Source organism: Hesperophylax consimilis, unplaced genomic scaffold (assembly GCF_061612785.1).
Source record: "Hesperophylax consimilis isolate HC1 unplaced genomic scaffold, BYU_Hcon_1.0 scaffold_32, whole genome shotgun sequence".
NCBI lineage: Eukaryota > Metazoa > Arthropoda > Insecta > Trichoptera > Limnephilidae > Hesperophylax > Hesperophylax consimilis.
In genome coordinates, this window is record NW_028301262.1 from 2,920,456 (window position 1) to 2,946,242 (window position 25,787).

The 25,787-nt window shown below is 32.8% G+C and overlaps 1 protein-coding gene across 1 annotated transcript; it reads left to right on the forward strand.

Moving 5' to 3' along the window:
• Positions 1-1,445: 1,445 nt before the first annotated feature.
• LOC149409303 (uncharacterized) lies at positions 1,446-18,497 on the forward strand. Its single transcript, XM_089650004.1, has 5 exons — positions 1,446-1,569; positions 3,611-3,792; positions 4,645-4,833; positions 5,450-5,686; positions 18,295-18,497. Exons 2-5 carry the CDS (start codon positions 3,651-3,653, stop codon positions 18,495-18,497), a joined length of 771 nt encoding a protein of 256 aa, XP_089506130.1. The 5' UTR covers positions 1,446-1,569; positions 3,611-3,650.
• The last annotated feature ends 7,290 nt before the right edge of the window (positions 18,498-25,787 follow it).

The following is a 25,787-nucleotide window of genomic DNA, read 5'->3' on the forward strand; positions in this document are numbered from 1 at the left end:
CTCATAAGGTCTCGCCAGCGTTAGCAATGTAAGCGGCCAAAAATAATCTTTATATCGACTTTTCTCTGCTTTTTATCAATATGTGTTAATGCATGGGTTATTTATGTAAACCTTCCGGAAGAAATTCTCCAAATGATGCTGAAAACCTTATCGAAATCAGTCGCATAGTTGAAGAACTAAGCGCACAAACAGACAGACGCGAATGTCACTTTATTTGATACTATTTATAGATAATGAATTCCACCACGAATTGTCAGTATCCAAAATAAAAATATTAATTACATGTTCTTAACTTCTATTTTATAATATCTTTTGTTGTTTTACAAGCTATATTTCTTTACAAGCTTTTATTATGTAGGTACACGATTTTTATTTCTTATATTATGGTTTATGTATTATGATTTAATTTATACCATGTAAAAGTCAAAAGGCGTTACTATTACTTGAAATAATGAATATCTTTCAACACGTTGAATATGTATTTTGTGTATATATTCTTGTATTTTTGTGCAAGGTCAAATTAAATCCTATTAAGTTGTTGCAGTAGGACAAAAATCCTGGGTTCGATTCCTAGTTGAGACCGTTACTTTTTATTTTTCTGTGTCTTGTTCTGTTTCATGTTTTGTTTAGATATATTAGTATTATCTTCTACTTCAATGATAAATCAATGCTCAATACATCGGTTGTACTGACCTTGTTTTGAAATACTGTCCATTGTCTTTTTGAAAATAAAAAGTATTTTGATGTGTGCATAGCTGTGGGTTTTTTTTATTTTCCTTTTCCTGCATTCCAATATTTTTATTTTTAAAATATATATTTTTTGGGCTAGTGAATGAACGATGTTAGCTGGGTGCAGTTATTGTCTATATTTGCACTTTTTTAAATAGCCTTGAGATTTCTATATGGTCCACGATATATTTACCTGTCTGGACCAAACGACCGTTTTATCTGTGGTCGTGTGTGGTTAAGGGGGTGACGAAATGGGGCCATACAAAAAGCCCGAAGATATCTATCTAGAGAGTGGTTAATTTATGATCATGGCGTTATGATTTTGTTTGACGACCGGTGTATATCGTGTTTGTGAAATAATTTAAACGAAATTCAAATTTGAAGTGGTTTGGAATTTGGTTTTCCCCAACATTTATACTAACTTTTAGTAATAATATAACTAAATTCAAGTATTAATTCAAAGTAAACATTCCATATTTACCGTGAAGCGGAATTCATAACCTTTACCCAAATATTGACCACCTCTAGTGACGTTTCCATTTCTTTGTGCAGAGGCATGTAACTACGGCCTGTCCTTGAAACCCATTTGAAACCGACACTCATAACTCCGTTTTCTTATAGAAAATAATATTGTGGCAGAAAGCTCAGATCTCATTGGCTTAGAGTTTGACATCTCGCTCGAGGCCACGCGGGACATGACGCAGATGTGTGATGGCGTGAGATACTATCATTTCGTGTCTAAAATTTAGCTAGTTAAAGTTATTTGTGATGAAAATATAATCCGTGTAGTGTTAGCGAGTTAAAAATATATATTCAACCTAACCTAAATGTACTCCCTACGTAAGTTCAAGTTTAAAATGACTTTACAGTTTTTAGGTTATTACGCGTCAGGATTTTGCAATCGCAAAATACGTTAAATGGCTTGTTAAAAGTGCTTCTTACCTACTTATTTACATTATGACATATGCCTTCTTGGCAAATATGTCTACCTACACAGCGTATAAATGTTATCGATTACATTGACTCACTTTTCAAAATAAAAATAGTATTAGGATGAATTATACAGCGCCGACTTTTGTGCAAAAACATCTCAAGGGCGCTGTTTATCAATGATTATCCTGTTTTATCTTATTGTTTTAGTGACATTCAAAAATATTAAACATGTGACCATGAGTTAAGTTTTCTTTTCAAAATAAGCAGATAAGCACAATCATGTTTGTTTTTCAGTGTTCTTTTCGTTTTTCATTTATTCACGTTTTTTGTTACTTTTGGGTTTTTTGTCTCAGATTAACAAGTGTCCACTGACAAAGTTTCCTCTTGATAACACGAGCCCTGATAGTTAATTTTCTTAGAACAATGATTTGTCAGGTGAACTTTGCCGTCAGGTAACATTTTGATATTTTTCTGCTTCAAAGACGTTTTTAATTTTAAAATTGTTTTTGGGCCAAAGAATGAATGGCTGAGCGCAATATTATTGTCTACGGTCGCACCTTTTTTTATATGGCTTTGATTTTTTCTGCCTTGCATATCATCAACGCTCCGTCGACTATATCTGTGGTTAAGAAGTGTGCTAACTTTTCCCATACAAAAAACCCGAAAGTAACCTAGTGAGTGGTTTATTTAGGTCTTAGTGCATTTTGCTTAGTAACACAATACCATTGATGTTCCTTTTTTCTGAAGTAGTATTATATTCTGCATAACATTTGTGTTCCATTTATACAGTTTTGTATCACTTCAGTGAACATCACATTTTGTATTCCGAAGTAAATCACATTCTTGCACTTCTAATTTTCTAGTGACATTTCTTCAACACATTCGAACTGTTGCCTTGTACTCGTGTAAGTAGGTTCATGTTATATTGACTAAGTACGACCTGAGCAACCTAATTGATGCATGTTAATTATAAGAATACATCAGTTTTACATCATTCGCTTTATAATATATTGAGTTACCCAACACCAACCAGGTTAACTCGTGACAGACGGTACATGGGGTTGTTTATATCTTTACACTGAGTGGAATACTTAAGCTTATTCTAATTAGTCAATTCCACTAGGGATAACATTACATATATTATCTTGCGTTTACTCATTGTCAGTAAAAGACATCACCAAGTTTGTTTTACTTAGCACCCTGAAATTGATACTAATATCAAACATTTTGCTTTATACCAAATCTGGTTGCAAAAAACGGCTTAAGCCATTTAAAGAAACCTTTCTAATCTGTATAAGGATTCAGGGTGATACTGAGAGCATCTAGCACACAGATAACATTGTAGCAAATGGTTCAACTCTTGCAAAACTCAACTCTAATAACGTATTTACATCGGTTATATTAATCCAGTCAAATATATTTACTGCCAGTCATGTTTGTAAAGTCAACGCCGCTTTTAATTCTCTGATTGTTCTCTATTCTGTCGTGTTATTGGTGAAAACGGATATTTAAAATTTATGAAAATTAAAAGTTTAATGTTTTAATGATTTTAAACATGAATCGAGTTTAAATTTAAAGCATAGTGGCAAGTGTATCCATGAAATATATTTCTTTTGATTTTGTTTCATTCAATGTTAGACTTATATACTAAGCGTAATTAACAAACTGTCAACTGGACATTTGTGATAAAAAAGTTTCCTTGAAAGCATTCTTAACTTTATGCAATAAAAATTTACCTTAATCGTATAGCAGGCAAAATGTTTAGACGTCTGCTCTCCATATTAATATTGGACATCTTTGATCCTATAGGTCAAAAAACGGTCTATATTATTTATTATATGTGGTCCATTTCACCTTCGAGGTTTTGAGTATTTCGTTCCAACTGAAGGTGATCACTTTTAAATAATTATAACCTTCGTAAATATGATTAATTCATATTCCGTTTCAGCTCTGACATATTTTGAGTTTGGACCATTTACCAGAAGGCCATGGATCTTCCCGACACAGAAAGTATTTCCATCAAGGTGGAGCCAGGGTTGCAGGATGAGGACCGAGGTGAAATGCCGTATACCGATATAGATATCTACCTCCCCGATGTAAAGAAGGAATGTTTGCAGTATGCGGCGAGTAGTAAGTTGCATTGTAATGGATAGGTTTTCAAAAAACTGCGCGTATTGTACAGGGCTAGAAGATTCTTCAATGGAGACCACATGCTGGCCTTATACAGATCTCAATAATGCCGAAATACTTGATTAACCTAAATGACTGTGCAAATGAGGGCGAAGCGTCCGACAATCCATTGTTATGTTTGTTTCCATGGGGTTTCGGGGAATACTGAGAGTATCTACCAATCAGATAAAATATATATTTATGTATATTCTGATTGGTAGATACTCTCTGTATATATATATATATACCATTTATAATAATATTATAATATATAATACGTATTTACTGCCAGTCATGTTTTTGAAGTCAACATCGTTCTGAGTTCTCTTTAGGAACTGAGCGGTCTCTCTTCTGCCGTCTTATTGGTAAAAGCGGCCGTGATATATTTTAAATATCAATCTTAATTTTATTGCGCACTGATTTTTGCCGCCCGGTTATTGGTTGCAAATTTATTATTTTAGTTTAAATTTAAATCACGATGTCAAGTAAATCCATAAAATATAATGCGTTCGATTTAGTTTCATTCCAAGTATGACTAATATGATAGGAAGCACAATTAACAAACTGTCAACTGGACAGTGTTTTTTTTTTTTTTTTACAATAACCATTTTTAGCTTTATGCGATATCATTATAACTTCTTGTATAACAGACTGTATAATTTTATGTACCTGCTCTCCATCTTGATATTTTACTTGTTTGATGCACGAGGTCAAATAATCGTCCGTGATATTTACTGTAGGTGGTCCAGCTTACATCCGACATCTTACATATTTCTTTTAACTGAATGTGATCATTATGTTATTTATTTTTAGCTGGGACCATTTACCAGGAGGCAATGGGTCTTCCCAACAGTGTTTCCATCAAGGTGGAACCAGGGTCCCAGGAAGAGGGTGGATGTGAAATGTCGTATACAGATATAGATATCTACCTCCCGGACGTGAAGACTGAGTGTTTGCAGTATGCGGAGAGTACTCCGACAACCTCCAAGTTGGGTTACAAAGGTATGTTGGTTTCAGATGTTCAGAATTCCTGCCTGTTTCATAGACAAGACGTTTATTCTTGTTAATTCAGTCCTTGCCGTTCATTAGTCATTCTGTTCTCAAAAGACCTCTTATTTGAAGTAATTTAAGTTACATATATATTTATTATATACTAGCTATACCTCGCCACGCATTGTTGTGGCTCATTCTGTCTGTGCATGTAGTGAAACAGTAGCGCGTGTTTATTGTACGTCCAACAGATGGCACTATTAATAAAACAAGTTTGTCTAACAGACGGCCTTGGTTTTCAAAAAATGTTTTTACCTGTCACAGCTGACATCTATATAAAATAGGAATATAAAAACACACGAGTATTCAAATGCAACGTTGTGTCAAAATTTTAAAGCTATCCGTGAATAACGTTTATGAAGAACGGAGATTCAAGATTTTTAACCAACGATCATTTACATTTTTATTTATATACACGTTTGTTACATATAGCGCTGTGTAAAAATTAAACAGACCGCCGACACAGCCGTTTTTGTTTTGTTAAAGTTAACCATTTATTCTCATCTAATTTAAAAATATATATATTTACTGTACTTGACTAATTATGCTTTATCCACATTCTTTTCAGACTTGTTGGCGAAAGTTAAGACGCATCCTGGGGGAAAACGATACTCTTGTCCCCATTGTAACTATTTTTGCATTCGAAGTTCATCGTTGAAACAGCACTTGCGCACCCATACTGAAGAAAAACCCTTTTCATGTTCCGAATGCCGTTATTCGTGTTTTCAAAGAAGGGATTTAAAAAGTCATTTGTTCACACACGGTGGAGAAAAACCTTTTTCATGTTCCGACTGCAACTATTCATGTTCTACTAAGGAAAAGCTAAAAGTTCACACGTTAATCCACAGTGGAGAAAAACCTTTTCCATGTCCCGACTGTAACTATTCATGTTTAACAAAAAGACAACTTAAAATTCACATGTTTACCCATGGTGGAGAAAAACCGTTTTCATGTTCCGAGTGCAACTATACATGTTCGACAAAGGGCGATCTAAAGAGGCACATGCTGACTCACAGTGGTGAAAAACCTTTTTCATGTTCTGAGTGCAATTATTCATGTTCTCGAAGGGGCAATCTTACGAGCCACATGCTGACTCACAGTGTAAAAAAACCTTTTTCATGCTCAGTGTGCAACTATTCATTTTCTCAAAAGGGCGATCTAAAGAGGCACATGCTGAATCACAGTGGTGAAAAACCTTTTTCATGTTCTGAGTGCAATTATTCATGTTCTCGAAGGGGCAATTTTATGAGACACATGTTTACACATGGTGGAGAAAAACCGTTTTCATGTTCCGAGTGCAATTATTCATGTTCTCGAAGAGACACTCTGACAACCCACGTGCTGACTCACAGTGGAGAAAAACTTTTTCCATGTCCCGACTGTAACTATTCATGTTTAACAAAGGGACAACTTAAAATTCACATGTTTACCCATGGTGGAAAGAAACCGTTTTCATGTACCGAGTGCAACTATACATGTTCGACAAAGGGCAATCTAAAGAGGCACATGCTGACTCACAGTGGAGAAAAACCTTTTCCATGTCCCGACTGTAACTATTCATGTTTAACAAAGAGACAACTTAAAATTCATATGTTTACCCATGGTGGAGAAAAACCGTTTTCATGTTCTGAGTGCAACTATACATGTTCGACAAAGGGCCATCTAAACAGGCACACGCTGACTCACAGTGGTGAAAAACCTTTTTCATGTTCTGAGTGCAATTATTCATGTTCTCGAAGGGGCGATCTAAAGAGGCACATGCTGACTCACAGTGGAGAAAAACCTTTTCCATGTCCCGACTGTAACTATTCATGTTTAACAAAGAGACAACTTAAAATTCACATCTTTACCCATGATGGAGAAAAACCGTTATCATGTTCTGAGTGCAACTATACATGTTCGACAAAGGGCAATCTGAAGAGGCACATTCTGAATCACAGTGGTGAAAAACCTTTTTCATGTTCTGAGTGCAATTATTCATGTTCTCGAAGGGGCAATCTTATGAGCCACATGCTGACTCACAGTGTAGAAAAACCTTTTTCATGTTCTGAGTGCAATTATTCATGTTCTCGAAGGGGCAATCTTATGAGCCAAATGCTGAGTCACAGTGTAGAAAAACCTTTTTCATGTCCTGAGTTTAATTATTCATGTTCTCGAAGAAACACTCTGACATGCCACGTGCTGAGTCACAGTGGAGAAAAACCTTTTTCATGTTCAGAGTGCAACCATTCATTTTCTCGAAAGAGCGATCTAAAAGTTCACATGTTTACCCACAGTGTAAAAAAAACTTGACGATGTACCGACTGCAACTATTCATGTTCAACAAAGCAAAATCTAAAATTTCATATGTTTACACACAGCGGACAAAAACCTTTTTCATGTTTGTTTTAATTTACATGTTCATTGTTAGTTTTAATTTACTTAAAGAAATTTAATTTTGTAATCATAATTTCTTTTACCGGTTTTTTCACGATTCACGTCGCCATTTTCAATATGACACTACATCGTCGAATCAATTACCTAGCGTCTATTAATTTTTTGGTTTTAATTTACTTTAATAAGGCCAATTTTGTAATAGTAATTTCATTTCCTGACTTTTTCACGAGTTATAACCCTTTTTTTCGACAGGATATTACGTCGTCAAAAAAATGTTTTCTCATTTTGATTATTATTATTATGGTATGAAATTATATTTAATCCCATAATCTCAGTAAAGCTATATATATCTGATAAAAAATAATATTCTCATTTTTATGTATTTTACATTCATTTATCAATAGCAACTGTCTTTATCATAAGTCATTTGTCAATGGGTAACAGTATACTTATATCAATTATTCATAGATTAGAAAGAAAACCTCACTTCAAATACCCACACAAGATCAAAATCATACCCTATATATTCATTATGTAATTTTTATTTTTTTATTGTTGATACATTATTTTACAATATTTCATATTTTAATTCAGTAATGTTGGCCTCACTGGGTTGTTTACCCGTGCTGAGGCCCCCATTTTATAATATAAGAATTTATACATTTAAAAAAAAGAAAAACAACATTAAAATAAAGAAAAATTTAAACTAAAAATAAAGATTAAAAATTAAAATATAATTATCACACTAAAAGAAAAATATTAAAAGAGAATGTAAATCGGCATTTATAATGATTAATGTGTTTGTGCGTGTTGCGTGTTTTATATATTTTTTTTTGTGTTGCGTGTATATGTTTTATTCTTTTATGTTATAGAATTTTGGTAATATTGTCTTTTTGTTCTTTAATCCATTTTTTTATTTTGTGTTTGAATTTATTTTTACTTTCCTCAATTTTTGTTTCAAGCGGAAGACTGTTGAATGCTTTAATAGCGTGGTATTTATGGTATCTTTGTCCAAAGGTAGTGTTTACCGTTGGAGTTTTTATGTTTTCTTTGTACGCTTGTCTGACCGGTCTATTAGTGATATTTTGTGTTTGTTGGGGTTTGTTTTTTTGGTCGAAAATATAGTTTAGTAGTGTTTTAACATATAATTGGCGTATATCAAGTACGTCATAGCTTTTAAATATTTGGTCTGTGTCGGTTAGTTTGTGTTTTTTTAGTATTACCTTTAATATCGTTTTCTGTGCGATTGATCTTATATATTTGCTTTTTTTTCATTTTTTCATTGTAACTTATTTTCAGCATCAACCTCTCCATCATAAGTACTTACCATGATATAGGCCATTTTATTGTTTTTAGTACATGTATAGCCTTCAAGATTCTCAACTTACAAATAACTTACAGAACGAACAATAACGCTTGTTTTTATACAACAATCATTTACACAAACATCACAAAAATCCTACACATCATTCAGAACTCACTAACTCATATATTTAAATATTATATTAATTAAATTATAACTATGATTCAGCTGCATGTGAATAATTACAATGATTCCGATATTAGCTGTAACATGAACGTTGTTCTAGATATCAATAAATTAAACAACTATAACTGGAGCTCATATAGCTTGAAAATCATACATCAGAATATCAGAAGTATATCGAATCTTGATGATTTTACAATTTTTCTTGATCTATTTAATTCCTCTTTTGATGTTATCATATTAACTGAATGTTGGATAAACAAAGATTACACATCCAAGTCAATCCCCAATTACTCTGAACATCACACCAAATTCAAACTCAACAAATCAAGCGGGATTGTTATATTTATTTATTTATTTATTTTATTTATTTATTTATTTTTTAAGACATACACAGTACAATAAGATACAGTTAGATAAATTTAGTTATTACATAGTTGTAGTACCTATTACGTATGTCCATAAAATATCATTACGTATTTCATAAAATATCATTGTATATATATTAAAGACGGTATACAAGCTCAAGTAGAAGAAATTTCATTATCGCAATCAAACTGTATGAAAATAATATTGAAAAATAATATGTGTAAATTTGCTATCTACAGGTCACCCTCTTTCCAAAATATCGACCCCTTCCTGAATTCATTACAATCAATCATAAATAATTCAAAAAAACTAGAAAGACAAATCATTATAGGAGATATTAACATTAATACCATCCCGGATTACCATCGTCAAACAAACGATTATCTTTGTCTGCTTGCGGAAAATGGTTTCACTCAGACAATTAACAGCATTACTCGTGAACAGGGCCTGAGTAAATCCTGTATAGATCATATCAATTTGGAAAAAAATAATTTTATCGACTCTTTTGTTATGCACACTACTATTTCAGATCATTACACTACAGCGATTTGCCTCCAAGAAAAGCCCCATACCTATACAAAAATTAAATTCGTTTCTCAAACAAACTTCAATAATCTACTTGACGAATTGAGTTTAGAAAAATGGCAAAAAGTTCTTGACCAAGCAGACACTGATGCAGCAATGAATGAATTTGTTAACAAACTAAATGAGTATATTTCAAAACACACAAGCATTAAACCCATATCTAATAAACTAATAAAACTAACGCCATGGATCTCCCCGGGACTAGTCAAATCGATCCACAAAAGAAACCAACTAACTGCATGAAAAGGCGAAAACGTACCCAGAGAATTTCTAATTACAAGTTTATTATAAAAAGTATAGGCATTTGTGTAAGAATTTAGTAAAATCAGCGAAAGTAACTTAAAAAAAAAACTCATTTACGAAAACAACTGTTCTCCAAAACATTTTTGGGAATCGTTTCGTCAAATAACCAAATCTAAAATTAACAAATCTTCAGAAATCAAATCTCTATACATCAACAACTCAAACTCTCAAGTCCCAAAAAACATGGCGAATTATGCCAGTAATTATTTCACATCTGTTGGAGATACACTTGCGAAAAAAATTCTCAATAAATGTATGACAACAGAAACCGATCTAGCCAATTTATCTATACCTAATCTCAGTCACAAAATAGAATTAATCTAAACATCACCAAATGAAGTCATGAAGATAATTGACGACCTCAAATATTCAAAATCGTGTGGTCCAGATAAGATTTCATCAAATCTGTTAAAAGTCATTAAATCATACATAGCCATTGCATTCATTTATAATCTAAGCTTTAAAGCGGGTAAATTCCCTAATCATTTGAAACACTCAATAGTTATATTACTACACAAAAATGGGGACAAATCACTAATACAAAATTACCGACCTGTTTCCTTGCTAAATTTGGTATAAAATTTTTTGAAAAAATTGTGAAGAACCGTCTCAGTCATTATCTTGAAAATAACAACATCCTTTCTAGCAGACAATATGGCTTTCGCAATGGTTTAAGCACTGAAAATGCCATTGCCAATTTGACAAAAATCATCTCTAATAATCTAGATCTAGACAAAGGTATTAAATGCATTGCACTCTTCTTGGATCTAGCCAAAGCATTTGACACTATTTCACACAAAATTCTGCTGAGTAAACTACAGAGAATCGGTATCCAGGGGCAACTTTTAAAATGGTTGGTCAGCTACCTAGAAAATAGGAGCCAAAGAGTGGAAATAAACGGTACTCTAAGCGATCCAGCAAATATAAAATTCGGTGTACCTCAAGGAAGTACGCTAGGACCACTTTTGTTTAGTGTTTATATAAATGAGTTTTGTAATAGTTCCTTTGCAGACCATATTATTACCTTTGCAGATGATACAGTATTATTATTTAAAGGAAAAACCTGGGAAAAACTCACAGTAAAGCAGAAATTGGCATTAACAAAGTTAAAAAGTGGCTAGACAGCAATCTCCTCACTCTAAACTCGGATAAAACTAAAATCATCTGCTTCAGCGCAACTCAAGCGGGTCAACCAAAAGAGATGCATAGCATTTTTGTACACCATTGCAATGCCATAAATGTATGTAAATGTAGTACCTTAGAATGTGTGGACAGTATTAAATATCTAGGAATTATCATAGACAAATTTCTGAAGTGGGATAAACATATAGACATAACTTCCTCAAAAGTCAGGAAACTTACACATCTTTTCAGGGCTATTAGAAATATTCTCTGCATAAGACATGAAAAGAATTTACTTTGCCATGTGTAATTGCTTATTAGATTATGCTTCCTTAGGTTGGGGCGGTTGTACTAAAACAATACTTGATCCCCTAGCAAAAGCTCAGAAATCACTTCTTAAAGTTATACTTAAAAAACCGTTCAGATACCCCAGTGATTCATTGTTTGAAGAGTTTCGTGTTTTAGATGTAAGGCAATTATACATGAGGAAAATCATATTACATACCCAAAGAACGCGTCAATACACTTCCATACTCCATTATCACGATACTAGACTTGCTAAGAGGAACCCAGTTGTTCCTCCCACCACTTCTTCATCCTTAGCTCAAAGACAATTCTCGTACTTAGGCCCTAAATTGCTTATTCTTATCTTATTCCCGATGCATGGAAATCAAAAAGTGCTAACATTCTCCGAAATCTGGTAAATAATTGGCTTCTGATCTTGGGGAGAGATGAATGCGAAAATTTGCTAATTAACAGTCATTAAACTCGCTTTTCTTAAATTTCGTTTTTCGAACCACCCTGTGTTTTATTACAAATATATGTATTATAGTAAATTTATATGTTTAGCATTGTAAATTCAAAATCTGCTCATAACCTTTCTTTATATCTTTTTATTTTATTTTTCTTTGTTTTAGTTTCTCAACTCTCTTTTAAATTTTTATTTTTTATATATATTTGATTCTCTAGAGCATTAATTCAACAAAATCAAAACAAAATTTCATGGAATGTTTACCATTGTAAATTCATAATCTGCTTATAACCGTTCTTTACATCTCCTTATTTTAATTTTCTTTGTTTTAGTTTTTCAACTCTCTTTTAAATTTTTATTTATATTGATTCTCTAGAGCATTTTCAACAAAATAAAAACAAAATTTCATGGAATGGAGAAAAAGCAGACATTTTTTTTTTTTAATCTTCTATCTATTTCTACTCTTCCTTTCAATTTCTTTTCTTTTTTATATATTTTTGATTCTCTGGCGCATTAATTTCACCAAATTAAAAGTAAGATTTCACGGAATGGTTGAAAAGCATACATGCTTCTATTTTTTTTTAATATTTATTTTTATTTTTTATTTTTTTTTATTGCAAGATAATACATTACAAAATGATAACAAAGTAATAATGTATTATTCCCAATGAGTTTATATAACTCATTTCGGGAAAGACAACATTAGAAAGGACAAGGCAAATAAATAAAATACATTAAAATAAATAAACGCAGATGTTATTATGGAGTTCCAGAAAAAGATTGTGTTAGTCATTAATGAAACTGCTAAGGAAATAGCTTTTAAGAGATTTTGTCAATGTTTTTTTGTTCGTTGCCGGAAGTTTTAAATTACCTACTAGGTAATGCGTTATATTGTTTATGTGCAGTGTATTTATTTATTTATTTATTTACGGACAAATAGTCCATTAACAACATATTAATTACACGAATAAGTTTTATAAACAGAGATGACAGTGAAAGGAGAGCATATATAAATGAGGAGCGAAGACAATAACAATGACAATAATAATATAAAAGTAAGAATGGGAGATAATAATAAGTCAAAGCATGAAGATGGTTCAAAGGGCATTAGAAATTAGACATAGCGTATTGACTGTCGAAAGTCATTTAGGCATATACCACAAAATTCAATGCTTTGACTTGACAGTGAGTTGACAAGTCTCGACATTCTGGACAAAGGAGAATGGTATCCATAATTGGTAGAATGTTGATTGACGAACAGCAATTCATTATTTCGGAGTCTACGGGAAGGGATGTTGAATTGGATAAGTTGCAACAAAGCAGGTGAGTCTGTAATACCATTGATAATCTTAAATATGCAAATCAGATCAGTGTCCCTTCTACGTTTCTCCAAAGAAGAAATGTTCAAAGTTTGTTCAACTTCATCATATGAGTACTCTCCTCTTTCAAGACCCAACCTCCAAGCGATTCCTCGTAGGAAGCGATGTTGTACGGATTCTATGTGACAAATATGGACAGCATAGAAAGGAGACCAAATAACACTAGCGTATTCAAGGTGAGGGCGAACTAACGAGCAGTAAAGAGTTTTAAGGGTACTTATATGTTTAAAGTCAGAGGTTATTCTATGAACGAAGCCAAGTAGTTTAAGTGATTTGTTAACAATGTTGTTAATGTGCTCACGGAAAGAAAGTTTGCAGTCTAGAGTGACCCCAAGATCCTTGATAGATGTTACAGTAGATAAACAAACATTGTTTAATTTATAATCAAACTGAATAGGTTTTTTGGTTCTATAAAAGGACAAAATTTTACATTTATCAACATTAAGTTCCATGCAGTTTATTTTGCACCAATTATTAAACGAGTCAATATCACGTTGAAAATGTAAGCAGTCAAGGTAGGATTTAATTATCTGAAGAATCTTATTATCAGTATGGTAAGGAGTTAATTCCAAATTTGGTCGTGTAAGTAGATGACGATAAATGTATTTGATTTTGTGATCGTGTTTTGTGCTGGTGTATGTCAGAATTAAAGACTGGTTTAGTGTTGGTGTGTAAGGAGTGTTGAATTATTTGTAGAATGGCAGTTGTGATGTTATACTTTGAGTATATATCTTTGACATATGTATCCCATGGCAGATTATATATATTACGTACGGCTCTATTTTGAATTACTTGTATTTCGGAACTTTTTTTTTTGGTAATGGTTCCCCAGATACTAACTAGATAACTCAGGTGGGAGTGGATCATATAATAATATGTTGCACGCAGTAAAGATGTGTGGAGCACACCTTGGAGTCGATAAAGTACACCGGTTATCGGGGAAATTTTGGATTTTACATACTCAACATGGGAGTTAAAAGAGAGGTTAAAGTCTATGAGTAACCCCAAATATTTCGTTACTTGAACATGTTGTAGCTTTTTATTTCCAAGAATGATATTCATACCCATGTTATCTTTTTTTCCGAAAGTAAGGCAATGGGTTTTTTTAACATTGAGGCTTAATTTGTTTAATCGAAGCCATTTAGCCAGCTTTGCGAGATCTTTATTCATTAAAGCTTCAAGTTCCTTCAGATTTTTACAATGGTAGTAAATCACAGTATCATCAGCGTAAAGTTGAAGTTTTCCCGAGATGCCACATTTAGTTATATCATTGATGTATAGTAAGATAAGTAGAGGTCCAAGAATCGAGCCCTGTGGCACTCCACATGTGATTTTTCCAACGCCGCTTAGGTTCCTTCCGTTATCGACAAGGCAAAATCTATCAGCTAGGTAACTTCGGAAAATTTCCGACTATTCCCAAACGTTCCATTTTTTGTAGAAGTATTTCATGATCTACCGTATCAAAGGCTTTTTTCAGATCTATAAATATAGCTGCCACGTATTCGCCCTGGTCTATGTACTGCTGAATGTTAGAAATGAAATCGAAGGTGGCACATTGGGTATTGGAGTTTTTCCTAAAGCCATATTGCTTTGGTATTAGGATATCGTTGCTAGAGATGTATTTTATCAGTCTATCTTTGATAATTGACTCGAACACCTTTGAAAATACAGATAAAATCGATATTGGACGATAGTTAGAAATACACTTCTTGCAGTCTTCTTTAAAAATTGGTATAATTTTTGCTAGCTTTAACTGGTTTGGAAATATTCCCGAGCCTATGGAGAAGTTGATAAGTTGGGTTAGGTGCCCCGCTAGTTCTTCTTTACAGGTTTTAAGAATGCACGGTGTTACTCCATCGATTCCTGCCGCTGCATTCGACCTAAGTTTCGAGATGACCTTTATTACCTCATCCTTATTCGTCCTAGTCATATATAAGGATTGTCGTGCCTTTGGTTCTACATATATTGTATTACAGTCATCCGGGAATGATGGAATGGCAGCTGCCAATTTTTCTCCAACTGACAGGAAAAACTCATTAAATGCCAACGCTATTTTACCGGGTTCCCTAATATCACAATTATTTACGATGAGAGATTCAATTGTGTTGGTGGGTTTATGTACACGGTTTGACAGATTTGAGATAATGGTTTTCCAAGTTTTTCTTGGGTTAGTTAGGCTTTGTTGAAAGCTATTGATGTAATATTTGTTTTTCAGACTTCTCCTATAATTAGTTATTATGTTTCTTAGTTTATTTTTACGTATTGCAAGAGTAATATTACCTTGGTCTTGTTTCCACTGCTTGTGAAGCTGGTTTCGTTCCTTGATTAGAAAATTCAGTTTAGAATCAAACCAAGGTGTATTTAGATGTTGCCGCTTTCCTGTTTTTACGTTTGGTGTAGTTTTACCTGCTTTTAATGCATTTTTGACATAATCATTAAAATCTTCGTAACCGTCTTCGGGTATGGTTGAGTTGATAGCAAATTTGTTAGTCGCAATATAAGATTTTACCGCCACACTGTTGATGATAGGTTTAGTAAAGCGTGGTTAAGTTCTATTATTAAACCATTTTTTATAATTATTCTTAAAGTCAACAATTAGTATATTATGGTCACTAAGCGGGTCATTTATATTCGATATGGTTGTTAAAATGTTTTGTCTGTTTGATATAACGTGATCTATAATAGTGCTGCTTGTATCAGTGACTCTCGTGGGATATGATTTATTTTGTATTGAGAAATTGTATGTTAATAAGGTGTTGATAAAATTTAAAGAAGAGGGTGTGTTTATGGAAGTGTCAATGTTGAAATCTCCGAGTATTAATGTATCTTGTCTGCTTTTGTTCAGTATTTTTTCAAAATGTGTTAGGAAATCGTGCATGTTGTTTGGGTTAGGTTTTCGATAAATGGCATAAATGTTGACTGGTTTCCTATTACTGCTGCAAACACTAATACCTAAAAATGAATTTTCGTTGGAAAATTTTTCAATGATAGAGCACTTCATAGAATCCAGAACATATATGGCCACACCTCCTCCTCCTTCATTTGGGCGAGAAGAAAAAGCACTGTAAAAACCATTTAAGCAAAATAACTTTTCTTCTCCGACATCAAGCCACGTTTCAGTGATGACAAGAACATGAACAATATCGCATAATCTTCTGAGCTTTTCCTCAATTTCGTCAAACTTGTTTCGTATACTTCTGGCGTTTATATACATTATTCGAAGACAGTTCTTCATGGGAGTATAGTGATCGATAGTTAGGCACTTGTGTTCTTGTATATTACACTCCATGGTCAATTGTAGCTAGGTCCTTCTTGAGGGCAGCTATGTAAGCTGGGCAGTTGTCCCTATCTCCGGTTGAATGGTCAGCAGGTTTACCAAATCTGGTGCTTGTCGCGCAAACTGGTTTGATGGCTGCATTTGGGCACGACTCACGGGTGTGTTTTTCTTATGCACAGTGTCCACATGTAGGTTTAGTATCCCTGCAATATTTGTATGAGTGTCCAATCATATGACATTTAGTGCAGACAGTAAGGCCAATAAAATCTCTGACGCGGCAAACAGTCCAGTTCACAAATAATTTCTCCTTTTATAAAAACAGTTTATTTTTAAACAAGTTCTGCTGTGTAATTATTACTAGGCGTGACAGCTGTTTCGCCCTCTGAAGGCATCATCAAACTGTGTAGGTAGGTATTATAATAGAAATAATATAAATGTATCGTCTGTAAGTGGGCTGAGTTCCACAAATTAAACTTAATAACAATAAATACTTTCTCCTGTTCGATAAGAAATTTACGCACGATAGCTGGCATTTCATAAATACGATGACAAGTGTTTCCTGTGCGAGCACCAGCTAAGTGACTTAATTTACAGCACGCAATAGTTCCCTCAATGTCTTGAATGTTGGGAACCCCAGTTAAGGCGATCCTTAAAAATTCTTCGTCAGTCAGGTCCCGCGGTACCCCAAAAAATATTAGTCTCGGAGATCGCTTGGTCGGCAGTCGGCCCTTAATTGTGCTTGATTTGTCGAAACAGGGTGCATTTAATAGTTTTTGTTGCTCGCCTGCGGTTGCCGTGTTTATCAAGATACCTTTATTTCTTATCTTTTTTATTCCCGTGACCCGAACACCTAGCTCAGATGGCCGAATCATGTCCTGGATAATTTTTTTGGTACCATCACTATCCTTGGTGGCGTCTGCATCTGTTGGAAATACGCATACGCCTGGTCTTGGTGCTCCGACACGATGTCCATATTGGGTAAGTGGAGGGGGTTGTTGAGCATTATTAGGCTGTTTGCGGGCGATGTCAGCAAAAGAGAGGCTAGCCTCCGCTACTCTCCGTATTACAGGTCCAAGATCAGACTCTAGTTGAATAATTTTTTGTTCAAGTTGTCTTTTTTCGTTATTCACGTGTCGCACTTTGAGACATATATACATATACTTTTTTCTTTTTGCATATTTTTTAATTCACCATTTGTCCTTTTTTGGCTTATTTTTATTCTCTATTTTCTTCTAATCTCCTTTCTTTCTTTTATCTATTTTTGATTCTCTAGCTTATTAATTTCATCTAAATAAAAAGTTGATAAACTCACATGTAAATAATTTTTTACAATATTGCTATTTTTGAATTATCATATTAGAATATTCTTTTAGTCTATTCTCTACGTTTAAATTATTTAAAATATATAGTTAGCAACTTCTCATATGAACCAAGAAAAATTTTCAAATTATTTATAAAGTGCAATAACTAAGTAAAAGTCAATACACTAGACAAAACAAGAATCGCATTTAATAAATCTGCCTATTTCTGACTGTCCTAAAACAGGTAATCTCCTAGTTGGACACCCAAAGATCACTGTTATAATGTAATGTCATGTTTTTTTTTTAAAATTAATAATAAATAAATAAATGTCCTGACTGCAACTATTCAAGTTCTCAAAGGGGAAATTTAAATACTCACATACGCAAAACTCATCAGAGGCGGTTCTAGGGGCCCGGAATAATAAGTTGTTTGAAAACTGTATGTGTGACATGTTAAAAATTAGTGATGCAACAGAGCTCTGCTTCCGCTTCCGCTTCTGCAGAAGTTCCGCAAGTTTTTCACTTCCGTTTCCGTTTCTGGTTCCGCAAACTTTATAACAGAACTCTAAACGGAGAATACAGCGAGGAGCGCGGAGGCGGGGGGCGCGGGGACAACTGGACAGGGGGCGGGACACAAACGTGTCGCAACGAGTTCGTTTGTTTATAGTTTATGTATTTTGGAAACACTGGGTTTATTTATTTAGCGATCCGTCTGATTGACAATCCGTTGTTAACAGACCGATTGCCTTCTCTAATGCATAGACGCAATGTAGGCATGCTGTGTCTTTTCTACAGGTATTTCAATGGAGTTTGCTCCAAGGAGCTAGATCCATTGATTCCTGATGCACCGGTGCACGTGCGCGAAACTTGACGGACACGAACTGAACACCCGTTCACGGTTGACGTTGGCTTCATGAGAACGGGCCGTTTTTACGACTCGTTTTTGTGTAAGTCGGCTCGTATGTGGAATGAGCTACCGGCATCTGTTATTCCTCCCTCCTATAATCCGAGCCTCTTCAAGGCCCGCATTAACAAATCCCTTCCTACAGCCCCTACCTTATTCCGCCTCACAACGCCGCCCAACCGGGTGGTGACATAGTTCCCCTGTCTGTACCCTGCACAGGCAGGGACACTCTTGTGAGGTGTCACATAAAAAAATAAATCATGATTCTGCATTCTGCGCATCACCACACCTCGTGACAGTCGTGACGTTTAGTAAATCTTCTGTTATTCTACTCTACTTATTAATGTTGTGTTTAGTGCAATCATGAAACCAAAAACAAGTTCCGGTTGGAACTATTTCGTTGAGATTGATGACTCAAGTGCCAAATGCGAACTCTGTCAAAAAGTGTATTCGCGAAAAGGTCGCACGACTACAGCTTTAAAGAATCACCTAAAATCTAATTTACCACTGTTTAATTTAGTACACTGTTTAAAAAATATAATTTACCACTGTTTAATTTCGAGTACTAAAAGTACAAAATACAAATTTAACTAAACAAATCTTAAAAAATAAAATTGTGCTTTTTCTTCATAGTATTAACACTTCCGCTTCCGCTTCTGCTTCTGCTTCCGCTTCCGCTAAGATTTACTTTTGACATCTGTTTCCGTTTCTGCTTCCGTTAAGACACTTCCGTTGCATCACTATTAAAAATATCCAGAGATCTTCTTCAGCTCAGGGAATATTCATTGCCATTTAGCTATTCCATTTATCCAGATTCCTCTTCTTTATCTCGATTCTGTGGTTTAATTTTGCTTCACCGTTGCGTTGATATTTATTTCAACTTATTATTTCAATGTTGAATTATTGTTAACTTGAACTTTATTCAAGTTCTTGATGTAAAACGTAATTTACATCAAAATTAATCCACTGAAATTGCGTGAGACCTATTTAACGTCCAGAAAATTATAAGTTAAAATATCTAGCCTTGTATTGCATGAATTTGATGTTTTTAGTGGGGAACTTCAAGGTTCTCATGTAGGTCCGATTCTGTGCTTTCTATTTATCTATGATATGGTTTCTTTATTTTATAAGAATGTTTATCTTTCAAAAGTATCACTAATAAATAGATCCGGTCGTCGTTTTTGATGATACGAAGTCGTTCGTTCCCCATGTTGAAGTTTTTACAAATAAAGCACTTACATGTCTTTACATCGTTAAAAGATCTAATGATTATTATTAAAACGTTGTCATAACGCTGGTCAGAAGCATTCTTGAATATTGTTATTCCTCTCTCTCGTCACTTTATACAACTTGCAATCACAAAAAATAAACAATACAGTATACATTTTTAAGGCACGTAAATTAATTAATTATTGGATATTGTTAATAACACTGATTTAGTGTTGTTAATTAAACTACCCGAATCGTCACAGCAAAAATTCATGATGTTTTATTCTAATTATTTAGAATCATAATCGGACTTTAAGAACATTTCTTTCCTTAAAAATGAAATATATTTCTATTTAGTTATTATCCCTTTATCATTTTGTTATTATGATTAGTATAACCCAATGCGCACTATAGTTCTTTATTAAAAAAAATATATCTATGTATTAAAAGCCCAAACAAGCATGTAAATACGTGTATTAAATCACAGCTGATCATAATTTATTTAAGATGGTTCGTTACAACCGTCGATAGAATTTGTGAAATGGAGGGTCTTTTTCTAAGTATATTAAACATTTAAGCTGTATGTGGCATTTTTTTTCCATTTCCTGTATCAATTGTTCTTTTCAACAGGTTCCTTCGAAAACGATGAATACATGTTTCACTATGATCATGTATCGATGGCCCAGTATTTTAACAGTAAGCAAGTCTAAAAAAACATAAATTGCGATATGGGTATCAAAATATTTGCCAAATGGAGTTTTTCCCAGTTTTAAACAACACTTAAATCTATAAAAATGTTCGACTTCTGAAGGGTCGAAAACATGTTTTAAAATATCCAAATATGAAGATGTACCCAGTTTTATTTAAATCTATTTTGAATTGTTATAGGATATTTGGTTTCAGTGACCGCAAAGGAACCGGTTCCTCGTAATATAAAGGATTCCGTTCATAAAAGAACCACTCTCTAGATCGATATCTCCGGGAATTTCGTAGGGAGAAAGTTTGTCATCAACTTAACCACAGACGACCAAAAATAAAACGGTGGTTCAGTCCAGATAGTGCTTAACGATAGAGACATCGCAAGGCCATTTAAAAAAAGTTCGACCATAGACAATATAACTCCACTTAACGAACATCGTTCATTCATTAGTCCAAAAAAAAAACATTTAAAAAATAAAAATATCGGAATGCAGAAAAAGGAACACGAAGAACTCACAGCTATGCACATATTAAAAAAAAGTGGTATCAAAAATAAAGTAACACAAAACAGGGTCAGTACCACCGATGTATTGTGCATTTTTTTTATTTTTTTTTTTATTTAATATTTGTATGTTTTTTACAATAATTATATACAATTTATACATATTATACAGTGTTACAAAGGTAAATAATAATAGCTTTTCCTCACCATAAAGAGACGAGGCTCTTGTGTTTGGTGAGTGAATCCTAGCTCAATTATATGGAATCATGTAAGTAAGAAAATAATATATTTGCAAAACCAAAGGGATAAGTAAGAAATAGGCAAGATTTATCAATAATACAGTTTCAAGATTTGAAGAAAATAATAATAAGAGTAAGATATGGACTTTTATAGTAGTTTTAGGTAATTTTTTAATTTTATTTTAAATTCCTGAATATCTTCAATATTTTTTAGATATAATGGAAGGATGTTAAAATATGTTATACCTAGATAGAGATAGGTATTTTGTGTGTGCTTTGTATTAAGTTTTGGGATTTTGATAGTTTTTTGATATCTTGCTGATGAATTAAATTGTAAGTTATTTAACTGTATTTCTTTATAAATTTGTAGAATTGAATATTTTTTATATATATTGTCTATTGTGGGTACATTGAATATTGAAAAGAGAACCTCAGTAGAAAATTTGGATGGTTTTTTCAATTATCAATCTTTGAACTATTTTAAGTGGATTTAATATATTGTTTTAAGTTCCCCCCCAGCCAATAATACCATATTGTAATATAGATTGTACAATTGCATAGTACACTCTTTTTAGGTTTTCTAGTCTAAGAATATTTCTAAGTCTTATAAATATATAAATACATTTTCTAATTCTTTTGACAAGTTCACAAATTTGTTTTTTCCATTTAAAATGTTGATCTATATATACACCAAGATATTTAATTTCAGAAGTTAGACTAAGTATAGAACATTTTTGATTGCAATTAGTTCTGTTACATTTAAGTTGATGTATTATAATTTTTAATTCTGGTATTAATTTAAATTTGTTGATAGAGAATGGGATACATTTTGTTTTTTCAGTATTTAATGAGAGGAGGTTTTTATCGAACCAATTTTTCAGTATATTAATATCAGTATTTGCTAAGTTATTAACATTATTCCAATCAGTACCTTCAATTATTATGACAGTGTCACCAGCATAAGATATTATTTTTCCATTTAATCTTTGATTGAATATGTCATTTACATAAATGATAAACAGTAACGGTCCCAGGACTGTACCTTGAGGTATGACTGTACCTTGTTTTTTGTTGACTAAGTACATCGTTGATTTTTACGACTTGAGGGCGTTTGAAAAGGTAGCTTTTTATCCATTCTATAGCTGTACCACTTAATCCAATGTTTCTTAATTTACTTATAAGTTTGTCGTGTGATATGCTATCAAAAGCTTTTTTTAGATCTATGAAAATTCCAATGCATTTTAATGATTTATCTAATGAATTATGAACAAGACTAGTTAATTTTGCAATTGCATCCTGAGTGCTTCTACCTTCCATTAAACCGAACTGATTTTCATTAATTCATTTATTACATTTTACAAATTGGTTTATCCTTTTTTTAACTATCTTTTCAAAAATTTTTGCTATGTTCGAGATTACTGATATGGGTCGGTAATTGCTAACTTCTTCTGGGTTACCAGATTTAAATATTGGAGTAATGGTAGTTTGTTTGTAGATTGATGGAAACACTCCGCTTTGGAAACTTATATTTATTATGTGTTTTAACGGTTTAGAAATTTGATTTTTAATATTTTTTAAAATATTAACTGTTATTCCATCAAAACCCGGGGCAGAACCTCCTTGCATACCGTTTATAATTGATATTATTTCGTTCTCTGTGGTGACTTGGAATGTTGCTATATTATTGTCAGTATCAATACTACAGTCTGGAAATGTTATATTTGGGTCATTATGAATGAGATTGGCAAGATTTTCCCCTACATTCGCAAAGAAGGTGTTAAATATGTTTACAGCTTTTGAGGGATTTTCTTTACAACATGTTTTCATGTTGTCATGAAATATAGTAGCGATGTCGTTATTCTTGTTTTTTTTCTTGTCAATTATTTCATTTATAACTGTCCACACTCTTTTACTATCATTTTCAGCCTGATTCAACTTTTGTTTATAATACTTTTGTTTTGTATTTTTTATAATATATGAAAGTTTGTTTTTATATGCTTTAAAATGATTTAGTAAATTTTTATTATTTGGTTGTTGAGTAGTTAATTTGTAAAGAGCTTGCTTATGTCGTACAGATACTACTAAACCATGAGTAATCCATGGTTTTATAGGTTTCAAGTTCGACACTTTGGATTTGGTTATTATATTATTATTTGTCGAGTCATTTATGCATTTAGATATTTTTTCTTCAAACATTTTACAACATATATTGACATCATTACATTGTAATAATTTATTCCAATTTTCTGATTCTAATTGGTGTTTTAATGTATCCATATTAAGTACTTTTTTTGAGTAATTATTTTGTTTAAATAATGGCAAAGTTGGATTGCTTAATTTATAGTTAAAAATACATGAATAATGATCAGTGATAGTTGTATGAATGACAGCTGATTTTATATTTTGGATATCAGGAATATTTGTAAAAATGTGATCTAAGCATGAGGGGCGTTGACCTTTAACATTTCTAGTATAAGAATTTATGCACGATAAATAATTGAGTTCTGCTAACATATTTAGATATGTGTCTTTATCTTTACTAGAATAGTCGTTTGCAATATTTAAATTCATATCTCCAACAATAATAGTATTTTTATTTCTAAAATTTAACAGAATATTTTTTAATTCATCTATAAATTGAGGTAGGTACTATCGATGTATGCGTCCGATAAATAGCAATAATGTTATAATATTTATTTACGTCTTTAAATTCTATATTCAATATGCCCCTCCGACTTTTCGCGAACTTGAAGCTAAAATGTCTTTACCGAAATGTCAATTTCACGAAAACGTTGTGTTATTACCGCCTCACAATCAAAGCTCTATAAATGAAACATTACTGAACGGAGCCGAATAGTAAAAACTGTTTTAGAAAGGTTACACAATAGGCTTTCAAATTGTTGTATCATAAATAAATATTAACATTTGTAAATATTTAAATTTAGAATGGAAACATGAAAATATTGTAAAAATGACTCACCTGTAATGTTTTATGTAAAAACGATACTAAAATCACGGATAATGTAAAAAAAAAACACTTATTTCATCGTACAAATGTACAATAAACAATTCTGTCACTTCACTTTTTGACCATTTCATACAAAATATATTTTTAAAAAAATAATTAAACTTGCGAGGAGGGTCGGCACGTCAAACGGCTTTCTTGGCGTCGTTTTACGATTTGGCGGGTAAAATTTGCTTCCACTGAGTAGGTCTTTTTACGGGTTTCTATGGATAACTTTGAATAGAGATGTGAAGCTTCATTCAATACGAATATTTTACTTTTTGTTTTAGGGATGTCACTAGAAGAATAACGGAGTTATGACGATTTTTGTGGAAACACACGCGTTGACGTGTAAACACGCTTATTGTACTTGACTGCTATCGTTATTTTATCGTGTATATCTGCTTACGTTGCTGACCGGTTAACATTACTAACATTAATTATTTCTTTAATATTGAGAACATTATACTGGTTAGAAATAAATAATCCGATACCTGAGTTTTTGTTTATTTTGTTTATTGTCGCATGGTATGTGTAGCCTGGAATAGTGTAATTGATTTCGCCTGCAGAGTGTGTCTCTGTTAAGACAATCAGGCCCGGGAAAAAAATTAATTCTTTTAATGTTATAACTAATTCATCCATATTTCGTTCTAAACTTCTAATATTTACATGAAATAGGGTAAATCCTTTTTCAGTGCAAATTAAGTTAAAATCTTTCATAGATTGACATAAATTTTCTTCAATATACATTTTTTTATCCAATGCGTTACATAAAAAATCATTCATTTTTTAAGTTTTAGATTAGAGTTTAAAGAAATGAAATTTACCGTATTATTCATAGTCGATGCGCTCTCTAGCTAGTTGAAGCATTTTTTGCCGATAGAGACATTTCATGCTATCAACTCTGTGTTCTGTAGAATAATTCATATTAAATCTTTTGTTTTGAACACAGCAATTGTTGCATGTTGGAGGTTGTTCTTTATTTTCACATTTAGACAGAATGTGCTCCTTTGTGCAATGAGGGCAAATGGGGGGCTGCGTCCTGGCGAGACATCTTTGCGCTGTGTGGCCGAACTTAAGGCAGTGGTAGCATTGAGTAAGCGGGTTACAATCTTCTATGTATACTCTTTGCAATTTGATGTTTATTTTGTTTTTTTCTAGTAGCGTTTTTCTTAATTTACCGGTTGTTTCAATAATGTAGTTAGTGGTGTCGTTTTCTTTTCCTTCATTGTATTTGTTTTTTAATTCTTTGATAAGCTTGATGTTGTTTTTGTCTTCCAGGGTTAATCCTTCATTTTGTTGTACAATCCCATCTATAATTTCCTCTTCAGTCAATTGGCATTGCAGCCTTTTTAACATTAAACACGGTTTCTTTTTTTTTTATTTCTTCGGCCAATATT

Excerpts from the sequence above, each read along its gene's own strand:
- LOC149409303 (XM_089650004.1), top strand. The coding sequence starts at position 3,651 with ATGGATCTTCCCGACACAGAAAGTATTTCCATCAAGGTGGAGCCAGGG. Across the intron at positions 4,834-5,449 it reads CTCCAAGTTGGGTTACAAAG|ACTTGTTGGCGAAAGTTAAG; the intron begins GTATGTTGGTTT and ends CATTCTTTTCAG. Across the intron at positions 5,687-18,294 it reads TTCCGACTGCAACTATTCAT|TGATGCAACAGAGCTCTGCT; the intron begins GTTCTACTAAGG and ends GTTAAAAATTAG.